The 22463-nt window shown below is 39.0% G+C and overlaps 1 protein-coding gene across 1 annotated transcript; it reads left to right on the top strand.

Moving 5' to 3' along the window:
- The first annotated feature begins 1866 nt into the window (after positions 1 to 1866).
- On the top strand, positions 1867 to 21586 carry LOC135498942 (uncharacterized). The gene is made up of 3 exons (XM_064789475.1): positions 1867 to 2041; positions 12242 to 12617; positions 14409 to 21586. Exons 1-3 carry the CDS (start codon positions 1868 to 1870, stop codon positions 15089 to 15091), a joined length of 1233 nt encoding a protein of 410 aa, XP_064645545.1. The 5' UTR covers position 1867; the 3' UTR covers positions 15092 to 21586.
- The last annotated feature ends 877 nt before the right edge of the window (positions 21587 to 22463 follow it).

Here is a 22463-nt window from a genome sequence, read left to right as displayed (position 1 = left end):
GTGTCTTCCCATATTTGGGAGATCAGTACTGTACACTGGAGGCGAGGTACAACTGGGTTGTTCTAAAATATAGACTATTGAATCGGATATGAGACAGATTTCTAAATTACCATAAAATTCCGATCTGATCATGTAAGAATAAGCTCCAAATGTTGATTCGTAACCACGTTAGGTTCGAATGGCATTATTTCATGTTTTTATGCATTTTTAGGACTGATTCCAAGGTTTATCACTGGTTCCAAGGTTTCACTGATTCCAAGCTTTATCAACTACCGTATAAAACTCCAATGAGTCCAATTCGTTCACCGGACTACTTGACCCTGCCACCTCTGCTCGGCGTATCTCCATGCGCGCGAACTAGTCCATTGTTAATTGCCAAGGCCAAGCGCTGTTAACGAAAATTTCCTTCGCCGTGAGCGATTTCTTACATCTTCCAGTACGCATCGAGGGATGCAGAGATCTTTGTGACGTCACCAGTTCTAAGCGGTTTTTTTATTCACGTGTGTGTTTGTCCTATGATCTCGTGCATCTAGTACCGAGCATAATACTTTATCGTCTATGGAATACAAAACAATCATAAAAACTAATTTTTGCTTCCATTGAAGAGAAATAAAATATTTTAACGACCACAGCGCATTGCCAATTGATGACGTCATCCTCCACATTAAAAATGTTGGCTTCTGAACTAACTGGCAAATTGCTATCAATAAAGTCAGCTGGGACGAGACTATGGCAAGCCAAAGCGGAATTTATTCAAGACCGTGGAATTACTATTCAAGAAGTTAAATATATGTTCAAGACCAAAATATGTTCAATCCTGAATCAAATATTGTCAACCTTGAATCAAATATTGTCAACCTTGAATCAAATATTGTCAACCTTGAACAAAATATATTCAACCTTGAACAAAATATATTCAAGACTCACGTGACCATATTCAAGACGCACGTGACCACAAAATTGATGACGTAGTTGCTCATGTTTTGATGCTTCACAGACTTTCCCGAACCCGCGTCCGGACTTTCCCGAACCCATGGTACTTGTGTTGCGTTTCGGAGCTCGAATTGTTCGCACGAGGTTTTGACACATAGTTGTACACGTACCTAGCCGCCTACACCTGACATGTACTGTAATCCTACACATCATGACATGGATGCCGAGTGAATGTCAGAGTCGATACATGTTTCACAGACATATCAGGCAAATTATAGGTTCAAAATGCGCAATGCCTCTCACCTTTCATTCTTAAGGCCGACACCACTGTATCGGATTCTCGTTGTCTTTTGACATGTTTGAGTGTTTAGGCTATACAGGCAATCAATCATGTCGTGAAACAGAACGCATCAGAAGTACCACAGATTCTACGCTCTACGTCATCAATTTTGTGGTCACGTGCGTCTTGAATATGGTCACGTGAGTCTTGAATATGGTCACGTGAGTCTTGAATATATTTTGTTCAAGGTTGGACATATTTTATTCAAGGTTGAACATATTTTATTCAAGGTTGAACATATTTTATTTAAGGTTGAAAACATTTGATTCAAGGTTGAACATATTTTAGTCTTGAACATATATTTCCTTCTTGAACTTATATTTAACTTCTTGAATGGTTATTCTAAAGTCTTGAATAAATTCCGCTTTGGCTTGCCATACGAGACTGTCAGTTGGGAGGGTATAAATCGTGGAAGGAACGCACCCGATTTCCCGCGCTATTTGCACAGTGGATCCATGGTTTACATTGAATATTCCAAGGTTTGTCAGTGTTTCCAAGGTTTCACTAATTCCATACTTTATCAACTACCGTTTTATACAACTTTAGTACGCTCAGCTTACTACAATACATACTGTATGAACGAACGTATGAACTATGGCGGCATCCGGGTACGGCATGAAGAGGACAGCGTCCCAAAGTTTTGACCCTTGTTCCGGTGACGGTGGGTCGCCAGTGGCTCAACGGCAACGCCTAAAAGACGAAGAGCGCGACCGCGACAGCCCGCCCAAGGACCAATCCCCGAGAAAAAGACATCCCAAAGACGATTTTGTAAGCTATTGTTGTTGTATACCGTTTTTTAGTACTTAGTGTACTGTATGTTTATTATAATTATGTTACATGGGTACATGCAATGTCTGATGTATTGTTAAGATGTTTGATCATCATGATCATGGTCATTATGGATGTTATTATACCTCCAGGCTCCATGGTCTGATGAAACTCATCGACATAATAATTGAAAGAACAGCCAGCATGATGATGAATACATTACATACACGCATGCATGCCATGGCCCATGGTCTATTTTCAGACAGCAGAGATGTTTTTTCAATATGAATGACTGTAACTACATGTAATGATCACAATATTTTCTTTTAATATGTCACATAGCACTGTCTGATTTGGGATGATATTTCTGTTTTTGTTCACGTTCTTCTGATATCTTTTGTTTATGGAATGTGAATTTGTTTTACATTATTCACTGACGAATATCAGACTCTTTGCTGGTAAGAAAATATTACTGTTCATGTATATTTTAAAAGTGATTTACATGTAACTAGCTATTTTAAATATGGATAATGCGGGTAGAAATAAATCGCTAATTCTTGGTCACTGGAATATTGAAGGCCTAACATCGAAAACTCTTGGTTCAAAACTCCAAGACCCTTCTTTTCTTGAAGAAATTGAAGAAGTCGACATAATTTGTCTAACAGAAACACATGCGGTTGAGAAAAATTCAATTTTCTTGGATGGGTATCATACTTTCCAGTCCAATAGAATTAAACACCACAAAGCAAAAAAAGGTTCCGGGGGCGTTGCTATCCTTATAAGAAATTCTCTACATTACTTTCTCCCCAAGTAAATCAAATGATATAATATGGGTAATTCTTGACAAAAGATGTACTAATTATGATTTCAATGTGTCAATATGTAATGTATATGTAAGTCCTCAGAATTCTACCTACTCAATCCGAAACGAGTTACAAACATGGGATATTTTGGAAGATGAAACCGAATTTCATAATCAAAGGGGCAGGGTAATTATTTTTGGGGATATGAACACAAGAACTGGAACTCTGGATGATTTTATTCAAAATGATGATAACATTTACACCCCTGTCCCTCTCAATTATACCATAGATGACGCAAGTTTCCAATCAGAGCGTCAAAATTACGACAAAACAGTCTCACCAAAAAACTATGTTAACAAATTTCTTGATATCTGCTCATCTTCAGGCCTAAGGATTTTGAATGGTAGAACTCTAGGCGACTCTGGTGGTAAATTGACATGCCATAAATACAACGGTAGCAGTGTGGTCGACTATGCAGTGGTACAATCAGCCCTTTTACCTCACGTTCAATATTTTAAGGTTCACAATTCTTTTGAGGCCATCTCTGATCATTGTATGATCTCAATGGGCTTAGAACTTTCTGGCAATATGCCCTCTGCTCCTACACAGGAGGAAAACTCAATTCCAGTTCCAGCTGGTATAAAATGGGACGACTCCTCGGAATCCTTATTCATCAATGAATTAAAGGGCACAACTTTCCAGGAATTTATTAGAAAAATTGACGAATCAAACCTGTATGAAGCTGATATAAATCAATATATTCAAGACTTGGAAGGTATTCTCCTTAAAGCTGCTGTTAAAGCTGGTAAAGTCGTACATGTTAATAAAAGGTCACCAACGTCGAAGTCCAAAAAATCTCGTCCTAATACAAAATGGTTTGACAGAGACTTGATACTTATGAAAAGATCACTTAAGAAATTAGGAGAAGATTTGATACACTCTCCCTTTGACAATGGTATTCGGGCTAGGTTTTTCAGTTACAAAAAAATTTATAAGAAAAATGTTAAAATTAAAGAACAAATGTACCGAAACTCCCTTGTCACTAAACTGCGAGATTTGTCTGAATCGAACCCTAAGGGATATTGGAAAGTGGTGGAAGAACTTAGAAATTCCAATCCAAAATCGTCACTTCATGGTAGTTCCTCAATCGCTATGGAGGAATGGAAAAAACATTATGAATCTCTTTTGGATTCCCCTCCTGAAACCCCCCAAAAACTACTAGATGATATAAAAGTTTTAGAAGATGAACCCTTTTTCTCGAATCTCGACAGTAAAATTAGAGAAGATGAAGTTCTGAAAGCCGCTAAATCGCTCAAAAGAGGCAAGGCCGTGGGTTTGGATCGCATTTCAAACGAGATGCTGAAGTCTTCAATGCCTTTCCTGGCTAAATGTTATGCGAAAGTTTTTAATACTATTTTACAAAAGGGTTGCTACCCTGAACAATGGAGCAAAGGCTATATTGTTAATATTTTTAAAGCTGGCGATCGGTCTGACCCAGGTAACTATAGGGGAATTACTATTAATAGTTGTCTCAGTAAACTGTTTAGTACTATTCTCAACAACAGGCTAGAACTTCATGTCGAAAAGGATACCATTTTAACCCCAACTCAACTAGGCTTTAAGAAAGGAGCAAGAACCTCCGATCATATCTTCACCATCCACACTCTTGTTGATAAATATATAAAAAAGAGCAAGACCCCCCTTTTTGCTTGCTTCGTTGATTTCCGCAAGGCATATGATAGTGTATGGCATAATGGTCTTTTCCTTAAATTACTTAAGTACAATATTCGTGGTAATTTCTACAATGTTATCAAGAAGATGTATCAACAGAGCTCTGCATGCGTTCGCTCAAATAGTCGTCAAAGCTCCTTTTTTAACTGTACAAATGGGGTCAAACAAGGTGACACTTTGAGCCCCCTTCTTTTTAACCTTTTCATAAATGACCTTCCTACAAATCTGTCTCAAAATATTGATGCTGAGGAACATATTCCTTGCCTAAATGACCGTTTTATCGACCATCTTTTTTATGCAGATGATTTAATTATTCTGTCCAGAACTGCTAAGGGCCTTCACTCAATGTTAAGACAACTTGAACTTTTTTATAATACTTGGAATTTAGAGATAAATATAAAGAAGACGAAAGTGATGAAACTATGTGGAAATGGACATGTAGGTAAAGATTCTTTCTTTTTTAAGGGTGTCTTGTTGGAGAACTGCACTTCTTATAAATATTTGGGAGTCGTATTGAGTTCTTCAGGGTCTTTTACAAATGCTAAAATAAATGCTTCTTGTAAAGCTAAGAAGGCTCTATTTAGTATACGTGCTTGCCTACGTAATACTGGGATCAACCCCAAAAGTGGATTAAATTTGTTTGACAAACTCATATCTCCCATTTGTACATATGGGGCCGAAATTTGGTCGGCCGAAGATCTTCGGAAAGGCAAGTTTCATGGAGTCTGGTCCACTGAGCAGAAGTGGTATGATTCTGTCATTGAACATGTTAATATTAGCTTTTGCAAATTTCTTCTCGGTGTAAATAAAAAGGCTGGTAATATTCCCACTATGAGCGAACTTGGGAGATTCCCTATTGGGATTGATATAATATGTAAAATCTATAATTACCACACACACCTAGATAATACTGACAATCCAGTTTTAAAAGATGCTTTTACTGAATCAAAGTTATTACACTCCAAGGGCTTTTACTCCTGGTTCTCTTTTTATAAGGAATTGTCGAAGAAAATAAATTTTGATTTATGTAACCCAGACATCTCCTCTAAAACAATCAAGGAACATATGAAGGAGCGTTATAAATCGTTCTGGTTTGAAAAGTTCTATCAGAAGTACATTGATTTAAATGAGGGGAAATTTTGTACATATGTAGCTTTTAAAAATAGATTTTGCTACGAAAATTATCTCGATGATATCCAAAATAGGGAACACAGGTCCCATTTTACCAAATTAAGACTGAGTAATCATTGTCTTTTAATCGAGAAAGGCCGCTACTCTCGTCCTATTATCCCCAGGGATGAGAGATGGTGCCCTCACTGTTTATCATTGGGAATCAAAGAAACTGAAGATGAGACTCACTTTTTGGCTCACCGTAGGGGAGTCTATACAATACCGCAGTGTCCGTCGTCCGTCGTCGTCCGTCGTCGTCGTCGTCGTCGTCGTCGTCGTCGTCGTCGTCGTCGTCGTCGTCGTCGTCGTCGTCGTCCGTCGTATCCTAGTTCAAAAACAGTGGCACGTTTCTTAACCGCTAGGCCTATGAACTTAAAACTTTGTACACATGACCCCCTAGGTCAGATGACCCGTGACACTAAATTTCTGTCCGATCTGATTCTCTACTTGGCCACCAGGGGGCCAAATGTGGATATCTAAAAAGTGTGATATCTCGCTTATTAGTGACTTGTTTTCGATGAAACTTTTGTTGTAGGTACTCATTGCAAATATACATCTTATTTCATACGGGTTTTTAATTTGACCTACTTTTCAAGGTCACAGAGGTCATATGGCGTAAATTGGCCGTTAGAGTGTAAACTATGGCACGTTTCTTAACCACTAAAGCTATGAACTTGAAACTTAGTACATATAACCCCCTATATCACATAGCCTCTGGTGCTGAATTTCAGTTTGATCTGATTCTCAACTTTGCCACCAGGGGGCCAAAAGTGGAAATCTAAAAAGTGTGATATCTCGCTTATTAGTGACTTCTTTTCGATAAAATTTTTATGGTAGGTACCCTTAGGAAGAATACATCACATATCTTACGGGTTTTCAATTTGACCTACTTTTCAAGGTCACAGAGGTCATATGGCGTAAATTGGCCGTTAGAGTGTAAACTATAGCACGTTTCTTAACCAGTAAAGCTATGAACTTGAAACTTGGTGCATATAACCCCCTACATCAGATAACCTCTGATGCCAAATTTTGGCTCGATCTGATTCTTTATTCGGCCACCAGGGGGCCATAATGGAAAAAGTAAGAAGTGCAATATCTTGCTTATTTTTAGTGATTCGTTTTCAATAACATTTTTATGGTAGGTTCTCCTAGCAAGGATACATCACATATCATATGAGTTTTTGATCTGACCTGCTTTTCAAGGTCACAGAGGTCAAATGGCGTAAATTTGTCGTTTGATTGTAACTATGGCACGTTTCTTAACCACTAAAGCTTTGAACTTGAAATTTGATACACATGACTCCCTACGTCATGTAACCTTGGACACCGAATTTCGATCTGATCTGGTACTCAACTCGGCCACCAGGAGGCCAAAACTAAAATAGGTAAAAAGTGCAATATCTCGTTTATTATTGACTTGTTTTTGATGATATTCTTATGGTACTTACTCCAAGCAACGATACATCACATGTCATACCGACTTTGGATTGACCTATATACTATACATGTACAATGTTTCTTAATCTGGATGAATTACAAAGCACCAAATATCTATACGGTGAGCACAATGGCCCCTGGCCGTTTCATTGTGTTCATGCCCTTTGCTCTCTAACCTTCGTGATAAATATTTGAACAAAACTCGAATTGGGTTAACAAATGAACTTTCAAATAGAAATCTATTATTATATCTTTTAACTGCTGAAGGCAATGTAGCTCGCCTCACCGGCAAATTCTGTTATCTAGCATTTCAGGTGAGGAAAGCTCTATAATTATTAAAAATACTGCTGCAATCATTGTAATAATGCCCACCAACTCTCTTGCACTCTTAAGTAATTTCTGTATTATTTGATTACTTTTATTACTTATTGCTCTCTTTTCTTCTGACTCTCTATCTGCACTGCACTGTTTATTGTATTTTCGTCCCATGTAAAATGTAAATTTTATACGGATTCAATAAACTTTTGTAATTTGTAATTTGTAATTTGCATAAATGCTGCCAGGCAGTGCATTGGCGGGCAACTCAGTCACTTCGTGGATAAGGAAGTAGAGGTGAGAGAAGCAGGTCCAGGTCATCGGCTGCTCGCGGTTACTTCATGACCTTGAAGTGTGCATAGTTCTTAAAGGATCAGTATGGTAACTTACTAAGGGCAATATTACCAAGCCCTCGGCTGCCTAGTCACCTCCTATTCTGCACAAACAGTTTCCATCATCAAATTGCACAAAAATGGAAAAATTCAAAAACTGACGAAACTGTCACTATTCTCCGATTTCATTTCCGAGGGCAGCCTCCCTGCAGAGATAATTTTCATACAGATCAACACACTGTGACGGGCTGCGCGGGGTTTGAAAACTACAATCTGATGTCAAAACAAACTTCTGGAGTAAAAAGGTTTTGTTTTGTATTTTGTAACAACAAACATGTATCAGATAGAACGTTCAGAATTCCTGTCCTGGCTGAAAGACTGTTTGTGAATTGTTTAAAATTAAAAAAATGCATAAAAGCTTCTTTATTCCAAAATCCAAGCATTTTCCAATCACAGGCCCTTGGCCTTGAGTGTTTGTGGTAGAGGGGTAGAAGGCGTAAAATAGGGGTATAACCCCTTTCAGGACTGAATATCTTTAGAAATCTCGACCTTTTTCTACCCGATTTGGCCTAGGTTTGCCTGAAAGGGTATAGTGTCCCGAAATCTGGGGTGAAATGCACAAAATTTGCGTAACTCGAAGCTAACAAAGTATGCCACGAGATGCTTATGTTTTTTTAACTCTGTGGCATCCCTTAACGCCCTTGGAGAGGGTCTAAGCGTGTTTGTGAATAAGACGACTTTTTGTAGTGAAAGTTCGAACTTCCAATGCAGTTTATACTTCCAAGCCAAAGACCATCACGAGGGGTGTAGTCTGATACCTCAGAAATCACACTCGAGTGGTTTTGTTTTATCCTATGCCGCAAAATGCAATTTAAACGAAGAAATTTCCCCGATTCAGCATCATCGCCAACGTTTTTGTGTATCCTGGAGCGGTCCACAACAGAGCAAAGACGGAGCGCACCTGCGTCATTGCATCGCTTTGCACGAAAAATGTAGCGCCGCCCAATGTCGTTATAACAATGCGGCGATAACGTCTCGAGTAACGTAAAGTGAGAAAAAGGTTGCGTCACCTTATACCGTTGCGTCGGATATAGGTTTTGTGCATGTAAATTTCTTTCGATCATTTTTTAGTGAAAATGAAGGCAAGAAGTCTGATTTCAGCTCCAACACTGGCTCAACAATGCGAGTCTGGATTCGCACGTGTGGTATCTGGCATTTTTATCTCATGGCCGGACTGACCGCCATTTCAGTCGGATTTCCCCTGTCGTTTTTTGTCTTTGAATATGCAATTACTGGCGTTGTGGCTATCATAAACCATCAGTTGTGCTTCGAAAACAGTTGTGGGATACATCTGCGCCAAATTCGGCTGGTTTTGTGGAATAATTATGTTTAGATAACACAAAACATGACTTTGTGCACTGGATTTCACTGATATCGGGCATGGGATAAATTGGAAAACTACGCCATGCACGGGCCTCAAAATGCCACTTTGTCGAACAGACACTTTCTCAGGAAGACACTCGTGGTAGTAGAATATTCGTCAGATGTATACTTCTCGAGGAATTGGCGTTTATGTACGGGTGATACGATTGGCCTTTTTTGCGAAGCCAAAATCAGGTGTGGTTACGACGCTATAATGACGTCATATGGCAAAAGTGTCAACTCCGGCAAAACTGTTCAGTGAGATGTCTTTTTTGCTCGTCTGGCGCTCAGGAATCAGCCAACTGTTCGACGATACAGCGATGTTCACATTTTTAGCTCACCTCTCAGGAGAGGTGAGCTTATCCTATACCGTGGCGTCCGTCGTCGTCCGTCGTCGTCGTCCGTCGTCGTCCGTTGTCGTCCGTTAGCAGGGCACGTTTCGTAACTGTTAGAGCTATTGAGTTGAAACTTGGTACACATGTACCCTTATGTAGTGGCACCTTGGGGATCAAGTTTCGGTCCGATTCGATTCATGGTTTGGCCACCAGGGGGCCAAACGTTAAAAGTGAAAATATGCAATATCTCCCTTAATAGTGGTCGGAAAATTTTGAAAAAAATATGGTAGGTACTTCTAGCAAAGGTACATCATATATTCTGCAGGTTTTTGATTTGACCTACTTTTCAAGGTCACAGAGGTCAAAATTCATTAAATCACTGTAAGGTGGCACGTTTCGTTTCTATTTGAGCTATAAGCTTCTAAACTTGTGCGGACATGTGTCTAGAGCCCCTCTAATCTACCCCTAAAATTTGGTGTGTTTGGACATCAAATATGGCCGCCAGGTGGCCATCTTGAAAATTGAATAAAGTCATATTACTCTGAAACCGATGATTGGATTTCAACCAAATTTCAACTGTTTATGTATCTATGTACCCTTTACATTATCCCAAATTTTCAGTCAAATCTGTTACCTAATATGGCTGCCAGGCGGCCATTTTGAAAATCATTCAAAGTCCTATTACTCTGAAACTGATAATTGGATTGCAACCAAATTTCATGAGATTATGAATCTATGTACTCTTTATGTTATCCCAAATAATCAATGTAATCTGATGCAAATATGGCCGCTAGGCTGCCATCTTGAAAATTCAACGAAACCCTGTTACTCCCTAAACTGTTGATTTCAACCAATTTCCATTCGACATGTACATCGACTGCAAATGACATGCACTAACATTAACTGAGGTGAGCACATGGTCCCTGGACCATTCATTCATTTATAAACCTGTCGTCTTCTCGACAGGTGAACGAATCGGCTATTTCTCAGCAACGTTTTCGATATTGCTTCACTAAAACTAAGCTGGTGTCGCCAATTCTTATCCAAACTTGTCGATGTACCACTCATGGTAATTTGGACAACATTCTCCACACGTTCAAAGCTGTTTTAGAATTTTAAAGCGCTTTCTTCACATTCTACAGGGCGTTTCAATGTCAATGTTTCACCTGTTTTGGGGGGTGTCCATCGACTTTGGTAACTTTGAGGCCGTATATATCTCGGCGTCCTACGGCCTTAAAAATAGGTCGATTAAGGAATTACTTTTTTCTCCTCTTTCCAATGGCGTTTGCCATTTGTTTCTAGACGTCGCCGTTGCTGAGATATCACCGTTTTCTTGTTAGATACGAATTTCGGGGTTTTCACCGATTTCTACCGACACAAAATCGCAATTTTACACGAGATATCTATTCTATAAAAAAACATGCGTTCTTTCAATGGGGCGGGGGGAGGGGGTCCTAGCGATAATAACAGTGAAGCAATTGACAGAATTGATGCATTGGTTACAATTCTATGGCCATTTATAGGGGATGGGGTGACTGACCAATGTCTGTCTCGCAAAATTGCGAGACTCGTCCCGAAAGGGTTAAGGGCCTAAAAGAACGGATAAGCCAAGGAACTACACTGACAAAGAGTAAAAAAGTAAAGGTATGAAAGCGCGAGGCAATCTACATGTATGGTCGTCCGCCATCCCCAATCTCGCATCTCAATTCTCATAACAGACACGTTGTACTGCACATAGAGAACCCCATGAACTGTTGCCATGGGGACTAGACTGGGGATGGTGGAGGGCTGTTGTGTCGATCATCAGACTGAAAATTCGCACACAAACGATGCTGCGTAGGCCTTTGATATTCAAAGTAGGATTATAAATACTAGTATGCATTCTGGTAATAAGCAAGAAATTGTATTTTCCCTGGCTCTTATGGGCCGTATTTTGTGCGCCAAGTGGAGGTGTCTACCGCTTCGAAACTTGGCCTCGCTTTCATACCTTTACTTTTTTTTTACTCTTTGTCGGTGTAGTTCCTTGGCTTATCCATTCTTTTAGGCCCTTATACCCCTATTTTACGCCTTCTAATCCTATAACAAACACTCAAGGGCCTGTGTTCCAATAAAACGGACCAACATAACCAATAAATATATTGCTCGGTATAGGATACATGACTGTTGGACTTATATTTCAAATGATTTACGTTCTAGAATAGAAGGCTGGAGATTCTATGGGAATTCCTTGGTGAGGTTGGCATGGCTGATGACCAATGTTCTCCAAGGTATTCATAAACTTTCCCGGGAATATGGCCAGGACCTGTTTCTCTAGTATAGTATCTCCCATGATTGATGACTTGTGTTAGACTTGGGGATGACTCAAGTGTTTTGGCGGGATATTTGTTAGTACATTTTGAGATCCAGTCTTTGATCTTAAAAAGATGGCATAATCAACATTGGTCACGGTGGTTGTTGTTGTATTGTATTGTACAGTGGTTCTTTGAATTTAGTGTGAATCCTTTGGAAACACACTTTACTATTAATTATTGTTCTCCAGCTTGAATCAAGTGTGAGTCCTTGGTCAAGGCATGCAATGTGACTCCAACTTTGGGCAAGGCACTTGGTCAAAGTTTACAAATGGTTTTTAACCACTGTATTTCTCTTCACTTGCAGTTTTGGGTCATATCTTATCAAGAGAGAGCATTTTTAACAAAACTCCTGGTCGAATCAAAGCAGCTTAAGCCAACCAGTGCCCCAGCCTTTGATGCAAGTGCCACACCAAAGCAAGTGAAGTTCTTAACTCGTCTCCCAGATCAAGATCAAGCACAATTGCCACCCCCAGTCTGCACAACTTTCGATTTTAGAGTCAAACTTTTTGATATTAAACTAACTGCTTTCGAGCTTCAAGTGAAAAGGGCATGTGGAGATGCATTTAACTTCGAGCTGACAGTTGATGATAAAGATTGGGACAACATTTTCAGCATAATCAAAGAAACAGATTACACCCTTTCGTCAAATGGATGGCGCTCAACAAATCCTGGAATTTTACGTAAGTATGCAACATTGCAAGCCAAATACATAAATACTAGACTCAGTCACTGTGAGACTATTTTCATTGGCTACCCAGAGTTCTGCATGCGACATTCAGATCACGTGACATGTTCTAAGCTGGCCGAGCGCAACGCAAAAACAACAAAAAACGTACATGTTGCCAGACCCTCGTAACGTAGTACATAAGACTAAGAAGATGGTCTGGTGTGCGTGACTAGCCAAATACCTGTTTCCATTTGGCCAAAATCATTCAGTTGACATCATAATCATAGAATATGTCACATCAACCAGCCAAGGCACTTTCCCACTTAGTTGAATTTCTAGCTCAGCTTCAGCTGAGCTATTCATATGAGTAAATGGTAGAATGAATGTCCCTCTGTCTGTCTGTCTGTCTGTCCGTTAAAACAGGCACGTTTCAAAACTATGGCGGATAGGCGATAGATTTTCCCTATAAGCCATTTAGACCCTTCAGGACTCCTGAACAGACCAAGTGTGGGTCCGGCAGGATTAACAGTTTGGCCACCAGGTGGCAAAAAGCCTAAATCACGAAACAAATTTTTGGCGCTTTATTCAAGCAGATAGAAGCTTGAAATAAAGTTGAAAAGGACCGCATGCATGTAGGTCTTGAAACTACTAAGAGTAGTTCTGATTGATACTACCAGTTTGCGTTACTGAGCCAAAATCTGTGTTGACCTAGTTTAAGCTCGATTTGAATTTTCCGCTCTCGTATGACTCCGAAGGTTGTGGGTTCCAATCCCACTTCGGGTCAAATTTTTAATTTTTTTTAATTTTTACTTTTTTCACTTGTAAATACATTTTCTTTACTTTTTTTAATAATTTGGCGGGCGGCCATCTTGTTTTTGTTTTTTTTTCCATTTTAAAGCCTTCGCTGTATCCAGAGTGACATGAATTGTATGGTTGGTGTACAATAAGTCTCCTTTACTTAATATCACAAGGGCTTTCGATTTGACCTACTTTTCAAGGCCAGCCTGGCTCAGGCACTTAGATTTGACTAATAAATGGCATATCTGTCACCATTTCAAAGTCTTTTTACTTTGGTATGTTTGCCTGATATATTGACAAAACTGAGGTTGAAAGAGATCTATCGGGTACTTTCCATGTTCATATATTTCAGCTGAGCGCCAGGCCCTTGGGCCTCTTGTTTAGTAGCATTCAGCACATCAGACATGTCGGAGGTGGGGGAAGAGGGGTACCTGTCCCGATGTCTCTCCTTATACATGTAAAAAGACATGAAAGAGGCCCCATCCCGATTCTGGACAAGAAATTTCGGCAAATCCTGACGCAATTTTCTGTCCCTCTTGACTTCACCAGAATTCTGCTATAAAAATTTGTTTCCATTCCTGAATCCCGACAGATATTTTTGACCTATCCCAGCATCCCAAAAAGACTAATGCCCCCCTCCCACACTGCTCCGGTGGCCATCTTTGATTTTAGCGTTAATTTTTTTTGATTGTTATTTTTTATGGTTGATTTATATTTCTATATCATATCATAATATGGCTAGGCCACAATCACATGAATCAGTTCAAAAAAATTCATCAATCTCAGATATACCATTTAAGCTCTTCTGGCAGCCATTTTGGATTTTTGGCCGCCATCTTGGATTTGAGGCAAAAAGATTTAGATTTGACCTATTTTCCAAGGTCACAGCATGGTCAAAATTCATACCGTCAGGTGACATGTTCCATTCCAACAGGCCGCTATCTTGAAACTTCTGCTATGTTCTTTTTCTCCTACTTTTATTGAACTTCCTTTTTTTTACCTGCAGCTTCTAGGTACAAGGATACACCGAAACACCTATACTCAATGGCTCACAGTCTGGATCGTGCATTATTTGTCAACATGGGTAATGGAGAGGCTAAGAAGTTCATTGACCATTTACTGAAAAGCATACAAATCCTTGCAAATGTTCCTGATAGTGACATTGTGTATCATGAGAGTCCAGTGAATAATTCATACACGAATGGTAAAGTCCAGTTAGTAGACGTGAATGACGACCTCACATGGGATGATGATGATCCAAACTCTCTGGAGTTAAGGCGCTCGAGGTCGCGTGCAGCATCTACCTTAAGTGATTCTGCAGATTCGGTGATATGTGATTCACAGGTTCATCGAAAAGTTCCGGATCATATTTGGTACTTGCACGAATATCCAGGTTACTTTGTTCTTAACGTAGAGTGCAAGCCCTTTCATAGTTACAGTGCAAGGGTACAGTGCATTCATCAAATGTTAACACAAATGCATTTTCAGAATTCTGCATTTGGCCTTCTGATCTCTAAACAAGCTTGGACTCTAATTTTCATTAGAAAAAGTGGTGAGGCACTGGTAATGAATGAGATAACCGAGGACTTCGAAGATAGCGATCAGAAGTTTATTGTTGAAAACCTGAAGTTGTTGTGCTCTTGGCTGTACAGGATCCTAGATTACAGAATGAAATGTCAAGCTGGCTAGGTACATTTTAACGGTACTGTTAACCCCCACAATCTTTGCTATGTGCGATTATTTGCTGACAAAAATGTTTGCTCTATTGCAACTTCTGTAAAATCTTTTTTCATAGGCTCACCTTGTCAGCCTATGCGATGACGTCGTCAGTCGTCGTCGTCCATTAGCATGTCACATTGCATAAGTCAAGTGCTAAAGGCAACTACAAAACTCGAACTTAGGGTTTTTGATTTTGACCAACCTTGCAAGGTCACAGAGGTTAAAGTTCGCTAAGTCACCAAACGGGCAGCACGTTTAGTTTTTGAGCTAGAAGGTTCTAAACCAATGTGGACATGTATCTAGCGACCCTGTAATCTACCCCTAAAATTTGGTGTGTGGACATCAAATATGGCTGCAGGGCGGCCATCTTGAAAATTGAACTACATGTAAGTCAACTCTTATTACTGGTGAAATTTTCTGAAATTCTTGTGGTAGAGGTTTACATGTATTCATCGCTCGCATATCCGCTGGTCTCTAACTATATAGACTGCCCCTCAAATGTGGTGGACCCATCAGTATATTATGCATGTACATAAGTGTTAGTCATGGATATTGTATTCATTTGAACAATCAATTCCCGTCCAGAGGTGAAATAGAATGAATTAAGAATGAACTGTTGATGTACTACAAGAAAGTAAGATTGAACTGATGATTTAATTTATTCTGAACTAAGAATGAACTGAAGATTTAAAATGAACTAAGAATGATGTCAAGATTTGCATGAACAATTTAAGAATGTACTGATGATGTACAATAAACTATTAGAATGAACTGATTATTTACAATGAGCTGAGAATAAACTGATGATTCAGAATAAACTATCAAGAATGAACTGATGATGTACATTGAACTAGGAATGAACTGATGCTTTGCAATTAACTAAGAATGGACTGATGACCTCGCGAGAGTCAAAATCCTGAACTCCTGAAATCCTGAATACCAAATGACTCGGAGTCTGGACTTGGCACAAATTGCCCAGAGTTCAGGATTTTGCAATGAACTATTTCAGAATGAACTGATGATGTACAATAAACTATTAGAATGAACCGATTATTTACAATGAGCTGAGAATAAACTGATGATTCAATTGTAATAGCGGTTATTGCTTCCACGATAAAAATGTTTATGGTAGGGACCCCTAGAAAGGATGCATCACTTGTCTTGAAGATATTGGATTTGACCTCCTTTTAGGCCGGAGCCATCATCACTGAAGACTAAGCTATGGGGAACAGCCGAAGACCTGCAACAAACAGCCGATTTTGTCGCGGCGCACAACTTGAGGTTGTGATGGTTATTAAAAATCTGAACGCAGAAGAAGAAGACCTCCTTTTCAAGGTCACAGAGGTCAAATGGCTAGAGTTGGCTGTTAAAGGCCCGTCTCCATTAGAGTGTTTTTACTCGTCTTTCGACATTGCGTTAAAAACATTTCAACGCGGCAGCGACTTATAACGTGTCGTAACATAAATTGTCTGCACCATTTCACTGACAAACTATGAAATCCAAAATATGCCTTTCATGATTGAAGTGAATGCTTGTTATTTGTTAATAAGGAATAGTTTTCAGCGGCGATAAGAATATTTTCTTCGTTTTATGTCGCTGTTTGAACTGCAGAACTGGTGTGGTGGAGTCTTGCATGCATTCACATTCATACATTAGTCTAGATAAAGTGTGTCATGGAGGTGTGTCTGCCAGACTACCGCGTGATTGGTTGGCCTAGTTGATATCTGTGTCAATTCGTTGTTTTTGCGACGGCCAGTATAGATGAAATATCCGCATAAGTTATGACTTGGCATAGTGGGTATAAGCGACGGAACTTTTGAAGTATGGTGCGACAGGTTTTGTACATTGCTGCTGCTTTGCCATGTTTGCAGCACACTTTTTGGCTCACGTGTGAGCCTATGGGATAGTGCGTCATCGTTGTCGTAGTAAAAACATTGGCGTTGTTAAACATTGGTTTTGTTACCGCTAAAACTACTGAACTCAAACTTGGTACAAATGTGCCCCTGGGTGACAGCTATTTCGAGACTGAATCGTGGCCTCGTATGATTCTTGGTTTTGCAACTAGGGGGCCAAATGTCCAAAGTTAAAATGCTTGATTGCTCGTTTAATAGTGGTCCGATTTTCATAAGGTTTTAATGGTGGGTACTTCCATTCAGGGTTTTTGATTTGACCTACTTTTATTTAGTTTTAAATGTCACAGAGGTCAAAGTTTTCTGGTGGCAACGCCATTTTACAATGACGGCACGTTTTGTAACTGCTTTAGCTACAGATCCCTAACTTAGCACAAATGTACCCCTTGGTGACCCCTACTCATGGACTGAACTGCGGTCTTTTATAGTTCACAGTCACAGTTTGGTCACCAGGGGGCCAAACATCCAAAGTTAAAATGTTTGATTACTCGCTCATTACTGGTGTGATTTTCACGAGATTTTTATGGTAGGTACTTCCAGCAAGGGTTTACGCATAACCAGCGAGTTTTGTGGCCAACTTTTCAAGGTCACAGAGGTCAGAATCACCAAACGGTAGCCTGTTTCATTTCTATTTGAGTTTTAAACTGGGAGTGAGTTCTAAGTTACCGTATTTATGTGCATTTTAGCGCATGCGTTTATAAACGAAAATCGCTTGTTTTAGGGTATATTTTCAGCCTTCAGTTTTCCCTATTTACGGCATGCTTTGTTCACTCAAAGCGCACATACCACGGGAGCATCGGGAGGTGTTGTTGATCCTGGCGATAATTTATGAACATTGTACTTAATTAACAAACAAAATTAAAGAAAAAACGGTTGTAAAACAGATACATCTTTGCTTAATAGAAATCTTTGAACTGCGAATACGATTCTTACTTTAGGCGATTTTTTAAGGTGATTCTAAGGTGTCATTTTTGTTCAATTATAAGCGCACTGCGCTTATAACCGAATTTAAGCGCACCCTGAATATAAGCGCAGTGCGCTTAAATGCGCATAAATACGGTAATCTAAACCAGTGTGAACATGTATCTAGGGACCTTCTCAACCCCTAAATTCTGCCCTATTGCTCTTAGTCTGACCGAAAAAAGATACACAAAGTGCTTTACCAATGTCCTTAACAGTGCCGTAAGCAAAACCTTTTTGAACCGACACATGAGCACATGGTCCATGTACCATTTCATTGATGAAAGTAAAATGAGAAGGTTGGGCTGTGTGAAGGGAGTGGATATAAACCTTACTTAGTCAGAGTATATCCGCTGTTTCTTCGCTTCTGAAATGAAATGAGTCCTTTGCTTCTGGCATGTCTGGTACACACGAAGGAATTAAAACGAATGACATATTTTCTACCTATAGATCTGTATATGAGTTTATTAAATTGATAATTGACATTGATTGTTATGCCGGTACTTGTTGTCCTCAATAAACATTGTGAATCAGTTGAATTCTCAGGAGGTTCAATCAATTCTCTGGTTGAGTACACATGTTAGTTGGTAAAATGACGTGCAAGGCCAAGGGGATTTTTTCAGACTACAGTGGCAGGTCACGGCAGCCAATATGAAGTCATTTATTCATCTTGGTGTCATTTTTGCGAAAGGGGTGTTTTTGATAATTGGCTGAATTTTGTCTTCCATATGGGTGAGAATGAATGGGGATAATTTTCATTTCCATATGGGGTGAAAATACCTAGACTTGGTCTCCATATGGGTTACTTTTTAAAATTGACCGACGAGCATGTGTACCCAGGTCACCATATGAGTGAACCCCCTGAGGCTTAATTTTTCAGGCTTCCCCTCTTCAGGGCTCTCAATTACACAGAACACAGGATGTTTAATGTTGTCAGCGGTCGGCGCCCAAATTAAGGGTAGGTAAAAAAATGAAAAATGTGTTTTTTAATAATTTTTTTGAGGGGTTTATCAGTCATGTAATTGCATCTGGAGGTAAAAAACTTGTCAAATTTTCGTCGCGATTCACGCTAATTTTGCCCAAGACACAACGCAAAAAAAAGGGTAAATACTAGTAGGCCCGAATTTTAAAAAACAGGGTGTGTCCCAAATTATGTAATTGAGAGGCCTGCTCTGTCAATATAACCCGATATGGTCGCCTGAGTTTCATAGATGGGACTTGGGAATGCACCACTTAAATGTCTTACTTAAGAAAGTTTCACCTGAAAAATAGACCACTTCTTATTAACAGACCTTGTTTTTTTAATTGAAAATACATTACTTACAAGTTCAGCGTTTGCCACCTGAAACAAATACTGCAGCAGGAAAAGTTATTGCATCTCAAGATTCCTAAAGAATATGACAAGATATATCAAATTGAAGAAAAAAATTGCAACTTTCGTGCAACAGCTCTTAGTTGCACACAAAAGTTTAGCACATTCTCCTTGCAGTTGCACTCTATTTTATTTGTAAGTGTTGCCACCAGGTGCAACAGAAAATGCAATATTCAACATTTTCTATTGAATTCTGATGTCAGAAGTTTACTGACTATATACTGTATGTAGCTTATAGGTATGAAATAAAATGCTTTCAGGTCGTTCATACTCCAGTCCTGTTTCGTTGAAAAGCTTTATGACATTCATATACTAAATGTCTGACTGAATATTTTTTTGCAGTGCTCTCTTCCATGCAAACCATTTCAACTACATTAGTCTGGGAGTTGAGCAACTTTTATTTATCATGGAACCAACAAGTGATTCGAATGTGTGGTGTAATGTCTGGTTACTGTAGTGAGTGTGTTAAATAAAAGTCACTTTGCTCCCACACTTAATGTTTGCTTGATTTACTAAATATAAGCAAATTAGCATCTGAAAGCTTTGCACCCAAAACAGTCAGAAGGAGTTGTGCGCAGAAATTGATTTTACAATTGCATGTACATGCATGTCAACATTCATTTTTTTGCAAACAAAAAAATTACAAGTTCTTTATTTGCAAACATTTCAGTAAAAAAAATACACAGTGACAAATCAAGTCCTTCTGACTTTATTACATGTTGGCCTAATTTTAAAATAGGCTAATATAATGTACATATTTCTACAAACAAAAAAGTTACCTTGGCATTTTTTGTAAAAATGGCTTACTTCGGTGAAAACACACTCTCAGTTGATCAACAGGTGAAACATCAATTAATCAAGTCTTTATGACTGTCTTACATGTACGGTACCTAATACAGTACATATGCATGTCTAATCTACTATTTTACCAATAATTGATTCTAATCCATTATTTTACATTTTACCAATCTCGAACCCAGGGGTTTACTATTGATACCCTGCAGACACCTCTGTTGGCATCTTGCCATATGTTGCTAAGTGCCATTTCGGTTAAGAGACGAACAATTCTCATATAATTTAGTGTCCGACTGATTTTATCGCACCTACTCAATTCTTGGTGCGACTGGCTATGTTATATTTGATGAGGTTGAAAATGTAAGCAAAATTACATAAGCACATGCTCTTCTGATTGCCAAAATATCTTTTTGTGTGGTTTTAGCGTCAGAATTCAAATAGTGTTATAATAAGTTCACCATAGTCATTTGAAATTATACCGGAAAAGAGAGGATTGTTTATTTTTTTAAAAACCACTATGTTGTTCCAGTGGTGCTGTGGGAACGTACATGTATATGCCAGTGGTTTAGTGAAAAAATACGCACTCTATCAATTGTTCAAACCACAAATGAATCCAGTTTTTTGAGTATATAATATTTTATGTACAGTCCAGCCAAAAAATACACATTTCTTGTTGGAATAGTGGCTGGCATATTTCAGTGAAAAAATAAGCACTTGATCAGTTGGTCAACCACGAATGAATCCAGTCTTTCTCAGTTTCTGATTAAACAGGTATCTCAAAAAAGGTAATCCTGACTGAATGGGTTAATACGGGCAGCTGATTCCATACTGACCACTCAATTTTGTTAATATCGGACCTTAGACCAACCAAGATATCACTGGAAAGCATGTTGCTTCTACATTATGGTGCTTCATGCCTGTTGGTAAGAAGCAACCATCCTGCCCGTATTAACCTCTTCTATCAGGATTACCTTTTTTGATACACCCTGTATACATTACGGGCCTCTCAATATCCTGCCCGTATTAACCCCTTCTATCAGAATTGCCTTTTTTTGATACACCCTGTATACATTACGGGCCTCTCAATATGTCAATCTCAAATCAAGGCAAACGCCATTCCTTATAAGTTTGATATTGGACAATTTCCAATTTCGAAAATACGCACTGAATTAAAACTTCAGCATTACCGTTGTGTAGACTGATTTACAAACACCGTAACTACCAAGTTTCAGCAAAATCCAACGCTTAATAACTGCATTACGGCATTGTGTACAGGTGGATTTCTATTTAATTCGACCACGATTAAATCGAATGGTCTACCCCTTTGAAGGTCTCGAGCGCCCAAATTTGAACAATGACCCAAAATTGTGAAGTGTATACTATTGTAAAACAAAGCCATGAAATATTTAGATAATAAACCTTGCTTTTGTTAAATTTCACCTCTTTTTTTCACTGTTTTTGTTGCATGATGTGCCATGTTTATAAGCAGTAGTCATGCTGTTAGTCTTGCGCCGCGATATTGTTTCGACATGACATACTGGATAGAATGAAGGCCAATTTTGTGGTGTGATTGAGACTGACGGTTCCAGGAAACCACCTCGTTCCCGGGTGTACTGCGAACTGCAACACAGACTTCGTTTGTTTGTTTTTTGGGAGTAATGGATATCTGGTTGTGTGTAGTTTAGTGATACTAGTCAAACAAAAGGACATACATGTGTATGTGCCAATTGTTTGATTAATTATTATTTGATTTCAAGTACGTATGTATTTTAGGAAGGAAGGTTTTCCCTGATCTACCAGGTCATGCCTGTTGTCTGGTAGTCACATAATAGTTGTCCACTCTGGTTAAGAGTGAATTTTTATAAAAACAGCACAATCTGGAAACTCATCCCTTCAGAAATGGATGAAAATTTGAATACATGTTGGTTTGAGGTGAAAAACATATTTTCTGCGAAGTTTGTAAAAATTAACCCCGTCCCTGCTGAACTGGCCACGCCCAAAGTTTATGACAACAACATTTGGAGGCAACTTTGCCTCATTTGATCTCCTTTCTTCTGAGATATTCCGTAGTTATGATGGTTTTATATTACAGACCTGTAGGTGCTCAACAACATAGGCCCTTGAAATCAATGGAGACCCAAGGAAGATTTTTACTAGCACCCCCTGGATTTGTTACCAATTTTGATATTTAAGTACCCTGTAGCACAAAACCTCTTAGACTTTCCGGAGATTTGATGAGTGATTATCATACTTTTATAGGTATGTAACAAGATGAATGGTCCAGGGACCATGTGCTCACCTCAGT

Source organism: Lineus longissimus, chromosome 14 (assembly GCF_910592395.1).
Source record: "Lineus longissimus chromosome 14, tnLinLong1.2, whole genome shotgun sequence".
In the NCBI taxonomy this organism is placed as follows: Eukaryota; Metazoa; Nemertea; class Pilidiophora; order Heteronemertea; family Lineidae; genus Lineus; species Lineus longissimus.
This window is presented reverse-complemented; position numbering and strand designations above follow the sequence as displayed.

Excerpts from the sequence above, each read along its gene's own strand:
- LOC135498942 (XM_064789475.1), top strand. The coding sequence starts at position 1,868 with ATGGCGGCATCCGGGTACGGCATGAAGAGGACAGCGTCCCAAAGTTTT. Across the intron at positions 2,042-12,241 it reads GACATCCCAAAGACGATTTT|TTTTGGGTCATATCTTATCA; the intron begins GTAAGCTATTGT and ends CTTCACTTGCAG. Across the intron at positions 12,618-14,408 it reads AACAAATCCTGGAATTTTAC|CTTCTAGGTACAAGGATACA; the intron begins GTAAGTATGCAA and ends TTTTACCTGCAG.